Source organism: Salmo salar, chromosome ssa05 (assembly GCF_905237065.1).
Source record: "Salmo salar chromosome ssa05, Ssal_v3.1, whole genome shotgun sequence".
NCBI lineage: Eukaryota > Metazoa > Chordata > Actinopteri > Salmoniformes > Salmonidae > Salmo > Salmo salar.
Window position 1 is genome coordinate 82,952,118 of NC_059446.1, and position 17,144 is coordinate 82,969,261.

The following is a 17,144-nucleotide window of genomic DNA, read 5'->3' on the forward strand; positions in this document are numbered from 1 at the left end:
ACTCTTGGAATTCAGGCCAAAGAGTTCAATCTTGGTTTCATCAGACCAGAGAATCTTGTTTCTCATGGTCTGGGAATCCGTAAGTTGCCTTTTGGCAAACACCAAGCGGACTGCCATGTGCCTTTTACTGAGGAGTGGCTTCCTTCTGGCCACTCTACAATAAAGGCCTGATTGGTGGAGTGCTGCAGAGATGGTTGTCCTTCTGGAACATTCTCCCATCTCCACAGAGGAACTCTGGCGCTCTGTCAGAGTGACCATCGGATTGTTGGTCACCTCCCTGACCAAGGCCCCGATTGCCCAGTTTGGCCAAGCGGCCAGCTCTAGGAAGAGTCTTGGTGGTTCCAAATAGGGCTGGGTGATATGACGATATATATTGTGCGACGATAGAAAAACGTCTATCGTTTCATATTATGCTCTATCGTTTATTTCGTTGTGTCGTAAAACACACTCTTTGAAACACAAACAAACATGGAGGAGAGTGAACGTGACACAGAGCACGGAGACACAGAGCTGGTTTGGGTATGAAAAGTCTGACGGACCAGAAAACCATCCTCTGCAAAATATGCCGCAGGCCGGTCCTGACAACAGGCTCAAACACCACTAACCTATTTTACCACCTACGCAAGAATCATGTGAGACAGTACGAAGAGAGTCTACAGATGAGACTCAAAAAAGTACAGTCGAGTGCTCAAAACAAATCCCAGACTCAGACGTTGCAAGAGGCTTTTGCCCGCGGCACACCATATGGCAAAGAATCACGAAGATGGAAGGAGATAACAGCTTCCGTTACAGCTTACATCTGCAAAGACAAGGCCCCAATTTACACGGTCGAGAAACAGGGCTTTCATGAGTTGGTGCTAACACTTGACCCAAGGTACCAAATGCAAATTGATATGTGACACGTATTAATGCCAAAATAACATGCAAAACAGGCAAGCCCCCCAAAATATATACACTGCTCAAAAAAATAAAGGGAACACTTAAACAACACAATGTAACTCCAAGTCAATCACACTTCTGTGAAATCAAACTGTCCACTTAGGAAGCAACACTGATTGACAATACATTTCACATGCTGTTGTGCAAATGGAATAGACAACAGGTGGAAATTATAGGCAATTAGCAAGACACCCCCAATAAAGGAGTGGTTCTGCAGGTGGTGACCACAGACCACTTCTCAGTTCCTATGCTTCCTGGCTGATGTTTTGGTCACTTTTGAATGCTGGCGGTGCTTTCACTCTAGTGGTAGCATGAGATGGAGTCTACAACCCACACAAGTGGCTCAGGTAGTGCAGCTCATCCAGGATGGCACATCAATGTGAGCTGTGGCAAGAAGGTTTGCTGTGTCTGTCAGCGTAGTGTCCAGAGCATGGAGGCGCTACCAGGAGACAGGCCAGTACATCAGGAGACGTGGAGGAGGCCGTAGGAGGGCAACAACCCAGCAGCAGGACCGCTACCTCCGCCTTTGTGCAAGGAGGAGCAGGAGGAGCACTGCCAGAGCCCTGCAAAATGACCTCCAGCAGGCCACAAATGTGCATGTGTCTGCTCAAACGGTCAGAAACAGACTCCATGAGGGTGGTATGAGGGCCCGACGTCCACAGGTGGGGGTTGTCCTTACAGCCCAACACCGTGCAGGACGTTTGGCATTTGCCAGAGAACACCAAGATTGGCAAATTCGCCACTGGCGCCCTGTGCTCTTCACAGATGAAAGCAGGTTCACACTGAGCACATGTGACAGACGTGACAGAGTCTGGAGACACCATGGAGAACGTTCTGCTGCCTGCAACATCCTCCAGCATGACCGGTTTGGTGGTGGGTCAGTCATGGTGTGGGGTGGCATTTCTTTGGGGGGCCGCACAGCCCTCCATGTGCTCGCCAGAGGTAGCCTGACTGCCATTAGGTACCGAGATGAGATCCTCAGACCCCTTGTGAGACCATATGCTGGTGCGGTTGGCCCTGGGTTCCTCCTAATGCAAGACAATGCTAGACCTCATGTGGCTGGAGTGTGTCAGCAGTTCCTGCAAGAGAGGCATTGATGCTATGGACTGGCCCGCCCGTTCCCCAGACCTGAATCCAATTGAGCACATCTGGGACATCATGTCTCGCTCCATCCACCAACGCCACGTTGCACCACAGACTGTCCAGGAGTTGGCGGATGCTTTAGTCCAGGTCTGGGAGGAGATCCCTCAGGAGACCATCCGCCACCTCATCAGGAGCATGCCCAGGCGTTGTAGGGAGATCATACAGGCACGTGGAGGCCACACACACTACTGAGACTCATTTTGACTTGTTTTAAGGACATTACATCAAAGTTGGATCAGCCTGTAGTGTGGTTTTCCACTTTAATTTTGAGTGTGACTCCAAATCCAGACCTCCATGGGTTGATACATTGGATTTCCATTGATTATTTTTGTGTGATTTTGTTGTCAGCACATTCAACTATGTAAAGAAAAAAGTATTTAATAAGATTATTTCATTCATTCAGATCTAGGATGTGTTATTTTAGTGTTCCCTTTATTTTTTGGAGCAGTGTAATATATATATATATATATATATATATATATATATATATATATATATATATATATATATATATTAGGCCTATATTTATTTTGTTTGCAACTGTAGTTGAGGTGTTTTCTATTTACCTTTTTATATTTTATACATTAATATTTTAGATTTGTTACATGCTTCATTTAAAATTTGCACAAAGGTTATAAATAAAAGGAGAAATAATCAAATATGAGTAAGTACCTTTATTTGTTGAATTTAATTCAAAATGTAATAAGAAATAGGCCTTTACATGTGGTCATTTTATATAAACTATTTATTCATTGAATTTACAGAAAATGTGCTATATCGTGATATGTATCGTTATCGAGATATGAAATGACCTATATCGGGATATGAGATTTTGGCCATATCGCCCAGCCCTAGTTCCAAACTTCTTCCATTTAATTCCATTTAAGAATGATGGAGGTCACTGTGTTCTTGTTGACCTTCAATGCTGCAGACATTCTTTGGTACCCTGCTCCAGATCTGTGCCTCGACACAATCCTGTCTCGGAGCTCTACGGACAATTCCTTCGACCCCGTGGCTTGGTTTTTGAACTGACATGCACTGTCAACTGTGGGACCTTATATATACAGGTGTGTGCCTTTCCAAATCATGTCCAATCAATTGAAATTACCACAGATGAACTCCAATTAAGTTGTAGAAACACCTCAAGGATGATCAATGGAAACAGGATGCACCCAAGCTCAATTTCGAGTCTCATAGCAAAAGGTCTGAATACTTATGTAAATAAGGTAATAACCTGTTTTAGCTTTGTCATTATGGGGTATTGTGTGTAGATTGATGATAATTAATTTAATCAATTTTAGAATAAGGCTGTAAAGTAAGAAAATGTGGAAAAAGGGAAGGGGTCTAAATACTTTCCGAATGCACTGTATCTTGAAGCATTGTTCCCAGTGAGCATCGGTGACTGTTTTTCTCCTAGCATAGCCTATACTCAAGCAACCTTGCATCAAAGATATAGTACTACTTTCACACACAAGAATTATGAACTACTATATATTCACTATTACTATACTATTACTATACTATACAATGCTACTATTACTATACTATAATATATTATTGCTATTACTATAATATTACTATACTATATTACTTTTGAACATCTAGGCCATGTGCTGTTATAATCTCCACCCGGCACAGCCAGAAGAGGACTGGCCACCCCTCATAGCCTGGTTCCTCTCTAGGTTTCTTCCTAGGTTTTGGCCTTTCTAGGGAGTTTTCCATAGCCACCGTGCTTCTACACCTGCATTGCTTGCTGTTTGGGGTTTTAGGCTGGGTTTCTGTACAGCACTTTGTGATATCAGCTGATGTAAGAAGGGCTATATAAATAACTTTGATTTTGATTTGATTTGATACTATTACTGTACTATTACTATACTATTATAGTACTATAGTATACTATTACTACACTATATTATTACTATGCTATACTATGCTAATATTACTATACTAGCGCTGTACCATCACTGTACTACTACTATACAATTACCATACTATTACTATACTATTTCTATACTATGCTATTACTATGCCATACTATATTATTACTGTACTATTACAATAATATTACAGTACTGTACTATTACAGTAATATTACTATGTTATCCTACTATTACTATACTATGCTATATTATTACTATACTATTACTTTACTATGCTATATTATTCCTATACTATACTATTTATATACTATATTATACAATATTATTGCTATTACTATACTATACCATTACTATACCATGCTAATATTACTATTACTATACTACTTCTACAATATTGCTATGCTATACCATTGCTATACTATCACTATTGCAATACTATTACTATACTACTGTATACTACTACTGTACTATACTATTACCATAATATTACTATAGAATACTATTACTATACTATTTCTATACTATTACTATGCTATGCTAATATTGCTATACGATTACTATCCTATTACCATACTAGTACTATACTATTTCTATTCTATTACTATACTATGCCAATGTCACTATACTGTATTCTAAACTATTACTATACTATGCTAATATTACTATACTATCACTATACTATTACTATATTATGCTAATATTACTATAGTACTACTATACAATGCTAAAATTGCTATACTATTACTATACTATTTCTATACTATTACTACACTGTTGCTATACTATTACTATACTATACTAATTCTATACCATTACTATACTATTGCCATACAATTCCTTTCTGTACTATTACTATACTATATTATTACTATACTATTACTGTACTATACTATCCTACTATCACTATACTATACTCTATTATTACTATAATATCACTGTATTAGACAATATTATTACTATACTATTTCTATACTATACCATTACTATACTATGTTATTACTATACTATTCTAATATTACTATACTCTGACTATGCTATACTACTGTTTGTAAACTATTGTTCTGTTTAACTGTGAGGGATTCCGACTTTGATTTGCTCCTGATGCTAGGCCTGGTGCTGGTGTGTCAGTTTCTATTCTATACTATATTATACTATACTATACTATACTATACTATACTATACTATACTATACTACTGTTGCTATACTGTGCTATGCTATGCTATACTATACTATTCTATACTACTGTTGTTGTACTATACTATACTATGCTATGCTATACTATACTATACTGTACTCTATTATACTACTGTCGCTGTACTATACTGCGGTTGCTATACTATACTATACTATGCTGTGCTATACTATACTATGCTATACTACTGTTACTATACTATACTGTAGTTGATGTTGTAGTCCTGACCTTGAGGTGCTCCTGGAGCTGGGCCTGGTGCTGGCGGGTCAGATTCTCATGCTGCTTCTGGAACTCGCTGATCAGCAGCTGTTTCTGGACCTGCTGCTGTTTCTGGATGAGGAGCAGCTCCTGCTGCAACTGACGCTCCCACATTCCCGGGTCCGAGCCAGGCCCCAGCATCCTCAGGTCTGTACGCAGGTCCAACGGAGACACGGGGTCCAAAAGTACCTCTGGCTTAATGTCCACTGGGAGAGGGAGGGAGGGAGAATATGAACTATGAGCACAATATTTTCCTATATTATATTCATATTCATAAACATACCTACATTAGTCTTAGTGAGTTACCACTCTGAATTACTTAACAGTCCCGTAGCAGAGAACAAACTGTACTTTGCATTACATGAGTGCCTATAGAAAGTGCATGGTGTTTTCAGCAGAGGAAAGAGGAGAAGCTTTCGAAGGGAAAGACAGCTTATGGGCACAGCACCAAAGAAAAAGAGAGAGAGACAGGAACCAAAGACAGGAACTTCTCTTTGCCTCTGCTCCTCCCTGCCGCTCCTCCTCCCTACCTCTCTGTCTCTCCTCCTCCCTGCCTCTCTGTCTCTCCTCCTCCCTACCTCTCTCTCTCCTCCTCCCTGCCGCTCTGCCTTCCCTCCTCCCTGCCTCTGTCTCTCCTCCTCCCTGCCTCTCCTCTTCTCCTCCCTGCGTCTCCTCTTCTCGTGTCATCCTCAAAAAGCCACAATTATATTACAGTTTCTATAAACAAACAGCAGATCACTTCCTGACACAAAGCCTTCAAGTCTTCAGGGATCCCACTTAGGGCAACAGCACAGAGACTCAATGGACCCTTGGCACGACATGTCTCAGTAGTTATTTCAATATTTACATACAAATCCTGTCTGTTCACGGCTCCATAAATAAATAAATAAACCATCCGTTTAGGGGATGTGCTCCCTCTTGATTCCCTCCACTCTGCATCATCAACCAGAACACATCTCTGGTTTCCAATTGAATGTTTTAATTATTAACAAAATAAAAATAAAAATGTTTGTGAGTTTGGACTCTGTGTTTGTTTGTTCTTGTTTTGGTGTTCCCCTTCTCACTCACTCACTCACTCACTCACTCACTCACTCACTCACTCACTCACTCACTCACTCACTCACTCACTCACTCACTCACTCACTCACCACTCACCACCACTCACTCACTCACCACTCACTCACTCACTCCACTCCTCCTCACTCTCTCTCTCTTTCTCTCTCTCTCTCTCTCTCTCTCTCTCTCTCTCTCTCTCTCTCTCTCTCTCTCTCTCTCTCTCTCTCTCTCTCTCTCTCTCTCTCTCTCTCTCTCTCTCTCTCTCTCTATACTCAGTTTTATTTCAATTTAAGGCTTTATTGGCATGGGAAAACATATGTTAACATTGCCAAAGCAAGTGAATTAGATAATAAACAATAAAAATGAATGTCATATTATTTAAAGTACAAAAGGGACAATAAATAAGCATAAATATGGGTTGTATTTACATGTGTGTTTGTTCTTCGCTGGTTCCCTTTTCTTGTGGCAACAGGTCACAAATCTTGCTGCTGTGATGCACACTGTGTTATTTCACCCAATAAACATGGGAGTTTATCAAAACTAGGTTTGTTTTCAAATTCTTTGTGTATCTGTGTAATCTGAGGGAAATATGTCTCTAATATGGTCATACATTTGGCATTAGGTTAAGAAGTGCAGCTCAGTTTCCAGCCTCATTTTATGGGCAGTGTGCACATAGCCTGTCTTCTCTTGAGAGCCAGGTCTGCCTTCGGCAGCCTTTCTCAATAGCAAGGCTATGCTCACCGAGTCTGTACAAAGTCAAAGATTTCCTTAAGTTTGGGTCAGTCACAGTGGTCAGGTATTCTGCCACTGTGTACTCTCTGTTTAGGGCCAAATAGCATTCTAGTTTGCTCAGTTTTTTTGTGAATTCTTTCCAATGTGTCAAGTAATTATCTTTTTGTTTTCTCATGATTTGGTTGGGTCTAATTGTGTTGCTGTCCTGGGGCTCTGTGGGGTCTGTTTGAGTTTATGAACAGAGCCCCAGGACCAGCATGCTTAGGGGACTCTTCTCCAGGTTCATCTCTCTGTAGGGGATGGCTTTGTTATGGAAGGTTTGGGAATCGCTTCCTTTTAGGTGGTTGTAGAATTTAACAGCTCTTTTCAGGATTTTGATAATTAGCGGGTATTGGCCTAATTCTGCTCTGCATGCATTATTTGGTGTTTTTACGTTGTACACAAAATATATTTTTTCAGAATTCTGCATGGAGAGTCTCAATGGAGAGTCTCAATTTGGTGTTTGGCCCATTTTGTGAATTCTTGGTTGGTGAGCGAACCCCAGACCTCACAACCATAAAGGGCAATGGGTTCTATAACTGATTTTTTGCCAGATCCTAATTGGTATGTCCAATTTTTTTCTCTCTGCCCCAGAGGAGATGATGGTTAAACCCAGGTTACTGTATCACTGTATCTCTCCTCCTCTCATTTACACCATAGAGGACAAGGCTAGTCCATCTCTCTGCCCCAGAGGAGATGATGGTTAAACCCAGGTTACTGTATCACTGTATCTCTCCTCCTCTCATTTACACCATAGAGGACAAGGCTAGTCCATCACTCTGCCCCAGAGGAGATGATGGTTAAACCCAGGTTACTGTATCACTGTATCTCTCCTCCTCTCATTTACACCATAGAGGACAAGGCTAGTCCATCTCTCTGCCCCAGAGGAGATGATGGTTAAACCCAGGTTACTGTATACTGTATCTCTCCTCCTCTCATTTACACCATAGAGGACAAGGCTAGTCCATCACTCTGCCCCAGAGGAGATGATGGTTAAACCCAGGTTACTGTATCACTGTATCTCTCTTCCTCTCATTTACACCATAGAGGACAAGGCTAGTCCATCTCTCTGCCCCAGAGGAGATGATGGTTAAACCCAGGTTACTGTATCACTGTATCTCTCCTCCTCTCATTTACACCATAGAGGACAAGGCTAGTCCATCTCTCTGCCCCAGAGGAGATGATGGTTAAACCCAGGTTACTGTATCACTGTATATCTCCCTCCTCTGCATTTACACCATAGAGGACAAGGCTAGTCCATCTCTCTGCCCCAGAGGAGATGATGGTTAAACCCAGGTTACTGTATCACTGTATCTCTCCTCCTCTCATTTACACCATAGAGGACAAGGCTAGTCCATCACTCTGCCCCAGAGGAGATGATGGTTAAACCCAGGTTACTGTATCACTGTATCTCTCCTCCTCTCATTTACACCATAGAGGACAAGGCTAGTCCATCTCTCTGCCCCAGAGGAGATGATGGTTAAACCCAGGTTACTGTATCACTGTATCTCTCCTCCTCTCATTTACACCATAGAGGACAAGGCTAGTCCATCTCTCTGCCCCAGAGGAGATGATGGTTAAACCCAGGTTACTGTATCACTGTATCATTTTACATTTACATTTTCGTCATTTAGCCAGACGCTCTTATCCAGAGGCGACTTACAGTAGTGAATGCATACATTTCATTTCATGCATTTAAACAAAAAAATGTACAGGCTGTCCGGATCACTCTGCCCCGTGAACATGCTGGCGTTGCAAACACCATGCTCTACCAACTGAGCCGCATTTACACCATAGAGGACAAGGCTAGTCCATCTCTCTGCCCCAGAGGAGATGATGGTTAAACCCAGGTTACTGTATCACTGTATCTCTCCTCCTCTCATTTACACCATAGAGGACAAGGCTAGTCCATCACTCTGCCCCAGAGGAGATGATGGTTAAACCCAGGTTACTGTATCACTGTATCTCTCCTCCTCTCATTTACACCATAGAGGACAAGGCTAGTCCATCACTCTGCCCCAGAGGAGATGATGGTTAAACCCAGGTTACTGTATCACTGTATCTCTCCTCCTGTCATTTACACCATAGAGGACAAGGCTAGTCCATCACTCTGCCCCAGAGGAGATGATGGTTAAACCCAGGTTACTGTATCACTGTATCTCTCCTCCTCTCATTTACACCATAGAGGACAAGGCTAGTCCATCTCTCTGCCCCAGAGGAGATGATGGTTAAACCCAGGTTACTGTATCACTGTATATCTCCTCCTCTCATTTACACCATAGAGGACAAGGCTAGTCCATCTCTCTGCCCCAGAGGAGATGATGGTTAAACCCAGGTTACTGTATCACTGTATATCTCCTCCTCTCATTTACACCATAGAGGACAAGGCTAGTCCATCTCTCTGCCCCAGAGGAGATGATGGTTAAACCCAGGTTACTGTATCACTGTATCTCTCCTCCTCTCATTTACACCATAGAGGACAAGGCTAGTCCATCACTCTGCCCCAGAGGAGATGATGGTTAAACCCAGGTTACGTATCACTGTATCTCTCCTCCTCTCATTTACACCATAGAGGACAAGGCTAGTCCATCTCTCTGCCCCAGAGGAGATGATGGTTAAACCCAGGTTACTGTATCACTGTATCTCTCCTCCTGTCATATGAGGTTATGGAGAACAGCAAGCCTTTTGTTTTAAAGCAACCCATATCTCATAATACCAGATAGTAACTACTGTTCTCTGGTGACAGAACATTTTGTTCACTGCTACGTTTTGCTTTTTTCCAACTCTTGGAGAATATTCTAGTTCTATTCTTGTCATGGCATCAGTCACATTGTGAGAAGAGTACACACTGTACAGGCCTTATACATGTCTCTTCCATTTTTAGCCTGAAAGAAAATATTCAAACCTACTTAAAATGCCAAAGGCTGAGGGGAGATTTATCGGGTGCATTCACTGCCATAATCTTCTCAAGGGTCACATTTAGGAGAACAAATACAGGCAGTGTTTCAGGCAGCACCTGTTGTGAGAATCCTGACAGCGTTCACTGTACCTGTTCACACTATGGGAATCGGTGGCCACTAGAAGGGTGCATCCCAAATGACACCCTATTCCCCATATAGGGTTCTGGTCACTATATATGGAATAGGGTGCCATTTGGGATGCACCCTAAGCGTTCCTCACTCGTGCTGCACATGTAAAACCCATAAAATGTCAAACCCAAGTTGGCCAGAGTTGAGCCCAACCAGAACAAGTCTCCATTAGCCCAGTTGTCCATTAACAACATGCCTTCCCTGTTATAGTGTTCACTGATAATGTGAAACATATTGTCTTTCCTCCGCTTGGTGGTGGCGGTGCAACCAGCTTTTCATTACACCATCCGACCAACCCCTCTGTGTGGTGCAGCGGGCGGGCGGGTCGTTATAAATTATTATAAATAGAAACATTAAAGCAAGTGCTGCAATCCTGGGCTCTGACAACCCCACACCCTTTCCACCACACTACCACCCTAACTGGCTGCCATGGTAACGTTTGCAGGCGGCGGCAGGCGACATAATAATGTCCCTCCTTCCTGCAGAACAGATATCGAGTCTTGCTGCGTGTTGTCTCCTTTGTCTCATCCTTCCTATCCTAGCTACAGTTGATGTGTGACACTGGGGCTGGGGTAGGTAGGCTACCATCATCCTATTTAGACTGTTATCACTATGTAAGCCTAGAGTTGATACATTGGGAGAAAAAAATAAAAAATACGTACACACATCATGCCACAAACATATATCTGAACAAAATGAAATAATAATGATTGCATTGTAACCTGTACCTTGTCTTGAGAAAGGCTATATGAATAGAATCAAAGATACAATCACCATATTTCCTTATCCTCCCAGTCTGTGTTTTGTTTACTTGATAGTAGGGGTTTTCTCATTTCTTTGTCACATTCAGAGAGTGAAGAGAGCAAAGGGGACTCCCCCAAGGCTGTACTTCATCTCACTCACTCACTCACTCACTCACTCACTCACTCACTCACTCACTCACTCACTCACTCACTCACTCACTCACTCACTCACTCACTCACTCACTCACTCACTCACTCTCCCTCTCTCTCTCTCTTCTAAAAACAGCTCATTTTAAATGACAGAGGAACTCCTGTCAAAGAGCAGCCCAGCACCTGTAGCACACAGCCTTCCTCTAGTGACAGGGAATATTAATCTTAGTGGTAAGTACTTGACAAAATACTATTTTGTAGCAGCACCGGAGGTGTTCCAGGCGCAGCGGTGAACCTGTGAACCGATGAAAGGGCTGCGTACGGCAGTGAGTCAGACAGATAGAAAGGGCCCTGGCGGTACGGTGCTGCTGCTTCTCTAATGGTATTAAATATAGCCTGAAAAACACCTGCTGGCTGGCTGAGGGAGAACCCAGCACTGTGATGTCTTATTCATTTAATATTTCATTCCCTACCCTCACTGTGATGGGTATTAATAAGACGCTCCACTTTGATCTGGAGGATCCAGCTGAGGCTCCATCAGAATCATACAGCACAGCTCTGTGACTCCATCAGAATCATACAGCACAGCTCTGTGACTCCATCAGAATCATACAGCACAGCTCTGTGACTCCCAACCTAACGAAGTTCCAGCAGAATCATAGAGCACAACACAGCGATGTGACTCCTCCCCTTACAGAAAAAACATACGATTTCACATGAAAGGAAATGTTTATCACATGTTGCTTTACATGTTTTCACATATTATCACATTAACTTCACATAAGATCACAAGTGATCACATGAAAACATGTGTTTTTGGAACACTTCACATGCGTTCACAAGTGAAATTCATGTGTGTTTTTTCGTAAGGGTCCAAGCTCTAAGAGGTGAGGAAAAAGGACAGCTTTGACCTTATCCCCTACTTAGTGCACTACTTTTGACCAGAGCCATATCAACCCTGTTCAAAAGTAGGGCACTATATATACTTGAAGTTGAAGTCGGAAGTTTACATACACTTAGGTTGGAGTCATTAAAACTCGTTTTTCAACCACTCCACAAATTTCTTGTTAAAACCTGTTGGGGCTAGGGGGCAGTATTTGCACGGCCGGATAAAAAACGTACCCGATTTAAACTGGTTACTACTCTTGCCCAGAAATGAGAATATGCATATAATTTGTAGATTTGGATAGAAAACACTCTAAAGTTTCTAAAACTGTTTGAATGGTGTCTGTGACTATAACAGAACTCATATGGCAGGCCAAAACCTGAGAAGATTCCATACAGGAAGTGCCCTGTCTGACAATTTGTTGTCCTTCTGTTGCATCTCTATCAAAAATACAGCATCTGTGCTGTAACGTGACATTTTCTAAGACTTCCATTGGCTCTCTAAAGCCACCAGAAAGTGGAATGGGGTGTCTGCTGTCCCTGGGCAAAGAACAGCAGCAGAGTTTGTGAGTGGTCAGCCTGGGGACATTGAGACTGAGATGCGCGTTCACGAGACTACTCCATTTTTTTCTTTCAGCCTTTGAATGAATATAACGTTGCCCGGTTGGAATATTATCGCTATTTTACGAGAAAAATCGCATAAAAATTGATTTTAAACAGCGTTTCACATGCTTCTAAGTACGGTAATGGAATATTTTGACATTTTTTGTAACGAAATGCGCTCGCACGTCACCCTTCAGATAGTGACCTGAACGCATGAACAAAACAGAGGTATTTGAATATAACTATGGATTATTTGGAACCAAAACAACATTTGCTGTTGAAGTAGAAGTCCTGGGAGTGCATTCTGACGAAAAACAGCAAAGGTAATCCAATTTTTCTAATAGTAATTCTGAGTTTAGTGAGCCCCAAACTTGGTGGGTGTCAAAATAGCTAGCCTGATGGCCGAGCTATGTACTCAGAATATTGCAAAATGTGCTTTCGCCCGAAAAGCTATTTTAAAATCTGACACCGCGATTGCATAAAGGAGTTCTGTATCTATAATTCTTAAAATAATTATTAATTTTGTCAATGTTTATCATGAGTAATTTAGTAAATTCACCGGAAGTTTTCGGTGGGTATGCTAGTTCTGAACATCACATGCTAATGTAAAAAGCTGGTTTTTGATTTAATATGAACTTGATTGACCAAAACATGCATGTATTGTATAACATAATGTCCTAGGAGTGTCATCTGATGAAGATCATCAAAGGTTAGTGCTGCATTTAGCTGTGGTTTTGGTTTTTGTGACATATATGCTTGCTTTGAAAATGGCTGTGTGATTATTTTTGGCGGGGTACTCTCCTGACATAATCTAATGTTTTGCTTTCGCTGTAAAGCCTTTTTGAAATCGGACAATGTGGTTAGATTAACGAGAGTCTTGTCTTTAAAATGGTGTAAAATAGTCATATGTTTGAGAAATTGAAGTTATAGCATTTTTGAGGTATTTGTATTTCGCGCCACGCGATTCCACTGGCTGTTGACTAGGGTGGGACCTAGCCCATAGAAGTTAACAAACTATAGTTTTGCCAAGTCGGTTAAGACATCTACTTTGTGCATGACAAGTCATTTTTCCAACAATTGTTTACAGACAGATACTTTCACTTATAATTCACTGTGTCACAATTCCAGTGGGTCAGAAGTTTACATACACTAAGTGGACTGTGCCTTTAAACAGCATGGAAAATTCCAGAAAATGATGTCATGGCTTTAGAAGCTTCTGATAGGCTAATTGACATCATTTGAGTCAATTGTAGGTGTACCTGTGGATGTATTTCAAGGCCTACCTTCAAACTCAGTGCCTCTTTGCTTGACATCATGGGAAAATCAAAAGAAATCAGCCAAGACCTCGGAAAAAAAATTGTAGACCTCAACAAGTCTGGTTCATCCTTGGGAGCAATTTCCAAATGCCTAAAGGTACCACATTTATCTGTACAAACAATAGTACGCTAGTATAAACACCATGGGACCACGCAGCCATCATACCGCTCAGGAAGGAGACGCATTCTGTCTCCTAGAGATGAACGTACTTTGGTGCGAAAAGCGCAAATCAATCCCAGAACAACAGCAAAGGACCTTGTGAAGATGCTGGAGAAAACAGGTACAAAAGTATCTATATCCACGGTAAAACGAGCTCTATATCGACATAACCTGAAAGGCAGCTCAGCAAGGAAGAATCCACTGCTCCAAAACTGCCATAATAAAGCCAGACTATGGTTTGCAACTGCACATGGAGACAAAGATCATACTTTTTGGAGAAATGTCATCTGGTCTGATGAAACAAAAATAGAACTGTTTGGACATAATTACCATCGCTATGTTTGGAGGAAAAAAGGGGAGACTTGCAAGCCGAAGAACACCATCCCAACTGTGAAGCACGGGGGTGGCAGCATCATGTTGTGGGGGTGCTTTGCTGCAGGAGGGACTGGTGAACTTCACAAAATAGATGGCATCATGAGGAAAGAAAATTAGGTGGATATATTGAAGCAAAATCTCAAGACATCAGTTAGGAAGTTAAAGCTTGTTCGCAAATGGGTCTTCCAAATGTCAATCCCATAAAAAATTTGTGGGCAGAACTGAAAAAGCGTGTGCGAGCAAGAAGGCCTGCAAACCTGACTCAGTTACACCAGCTCTGTCAGGAGGAATGGGACAAAATTCACCCAACTTATTGTGGGAAGCTTGTGGAAGGCTACCCAAAATATTTGACCCAAGTTAAACAATTTAAAGGCAATGCTACCGAATACTAACTGAGTGTATGTAAACTTCTGACCCACTGGGAATGTGATGAAAGAAAGAAAAACTGAAATAAATCATTCTCTCTACTATTATTCTGACATTTCACATTCTTAAAATAAAGTGGTGATCCTAACTGACCTAAGACAGGGAATTTTTACTAGGATTAAATGTCAGGAATTGTGAAAAACTGCGTTTAAATGTATTTGGCTAAAGTGTATGTAAATTTCCGACTTCAACTGTATGTAGGGAATAGGGAATGAGGATACAAGGTTTACTCTCCACTGCAGATTCTTCCATTTAAAAAATGGTAGTTGTTACAGAAAGGTAAGTAACCCCAGCCACCTTCAAATTTTAAGTAACGTCCATTTAGAAAGGGCTAGGGGGCAGTATTGACACGGCCTCATAAAAAACATACCCGATTTAATCTGGTTACCACTCCTACCCAGTAACTAGAATATGCATATACTTATTACATATGGATAGAAAACACCCTAAATTTTCTAAAACTGTTTGAATGGTGTCTGTGAGTATAACAGAACTCAAATGGCAGGTCAAAACCTGAGAGATTCCTTTACAGGAAGTGGCCTGTCTGACCATTTCTTGAACTTCTTTTCCATCTCTATCATTTACTAAGGATCTCTGCTCTAACGTGACACTTCCCACGTCGTCCATAGGCGCTCAGAGCCCGGGAAAAAACAGAATGTCGTCATTCCAGCCCCAGGCTGAAACACATTATCGCCTTTCTCAAGTGGCCGATCAAGGGACACTGGGCTTAGGCGCGTGACCCGACCGCCCCCGCCTTTGGGATTTTTTTCCTCTGTTTGCCGAAAAGGAGATTCCCTGTCGGAATATTATCGCTTTTCTACGAGAAAAATGGCGTAAAAATTGATTTTAAACAGCGGTTGACATGCTTCGAAGTACGGTAATGGAATATTTAGAATTTTATTGTCACGAATTGCGCCATGCGCGCGACACTTCTTTACTATTTCGGATAGTGTCTGGAACGCACGAACAAAACGCCGCTATTCGGATATAACGATGGATTATTTTGGACCAAACCAACATTTGTTATTGAAGTAGCAGTCCTGGGTGTGCATTCTGACGAAGACAACAAAAGGTAATCAAACTTTTATAATAGTAAATATGATTATGGTGAGTGCTAAACTTGCCGGGTGTCTAAATAGCGAGCCCGTGATGCCTGGGCTATGTACTTAGAATATTGCAAAATGTGCTTTCACCAAAAAGCTATTTTAAAATCGGACATATCGAGTGCATAGAGGAGGTCTGTATCTATAATTCTTAAAATAATTGTTATGCTTTTTGTGAACGTTTATCATGAGTAATTTAGTAAAATGTTAGTGAATTCCCCGGAAGTTTGCGGGGGGTATGCTAGTTCTGAACGTCACATGCTAATGTAAAAAGCTGGTTTTTGATATAAATATGAACTTGATTGAACAAAACATGCATGTATTGTATAACATAATGTCCTAGGGTTGTCATCTGATGAAGATCATCAAAGGTGAGTGCTGCATTTAGCTGTCTTCTGGGTTTTGGTGACATTATATGCTGGCTTGAAAAATGGGTGTCTGATTATTTCTGGCGTGGTACTCTGCTGACATAATCTAATGTTTTGCTTTCGTTGTAAAGCCTTTTTGAAATCGGACAGTGTGGTTAGATTAATGAGAGTCTTGTCTTTAAATAGCAGTAAAATAGTCATATGTTTGAGAAATTGAAGTAATAGGATTTTTAAGGTTTTGAAAATCGCGCCACAGGCTGCCAGTGGCTGTTACGTAGGTGGGACGCAAGCGTCCCACCTAGCCCATAGAGGTTAACATGACCAAAGTTACAGTTACAGTTACATTGTAAGATGCAACATTTTAAGTCAGCAGAAAAACAATTTTATAAGTTGAAACATTTTTTTCAAACTAGGCCTTACAATTCTTATCAACATAAGCCATCTGTTGTTCAGGTCAAGTGCAGACACTGTACAGAGACACAGCACCCTGTTAAACAGAACACATAGTAAAGAAGGCAGATCTTTGCCCGAGATATCATCATGTCTGTTTTGAATTAACCAGCATCATACACCGACATTAAAATAGACCAATGTCTATCTGGTTATATCTGTGGCTGCCTACGGCTAAGTTTAGGATTCAGAAATGACAATGTCAAATGTTATAATTGAAACCGAAATCTGCTGTT

At 41.4% G+C, this 17,144-nt stretch overlaps 1 protein-coding gene across 10 annotated transcripts in view; it reads right to left on the reverse strand.

Moving 5' to 3' along the window:
* Positions 1–17,144, reverse strand: part of LOC106593124 (histone deacetylase 9-B) — a 94,674-nt gene that overhangs the window by 28,940 nt on the left and 48,590 nt on the right. For all 10 annotated transcript variants that reach the window (XM_045719168.1, XM_045719165.1, XM_045719164.1 and 7 more), the window contains one exon: positions 5,384–5,619. In XM_045719168.1, the coding sequence (XP_045575124.1) occupies positions 5,384–5,554 (171 nt within the window). In that variant the 5' untranslated portion in view covers positions 5,555–5,619. The remainder of the gene's footprint in view (positions 1–5,383; positions 5,620–17,144) is intronic.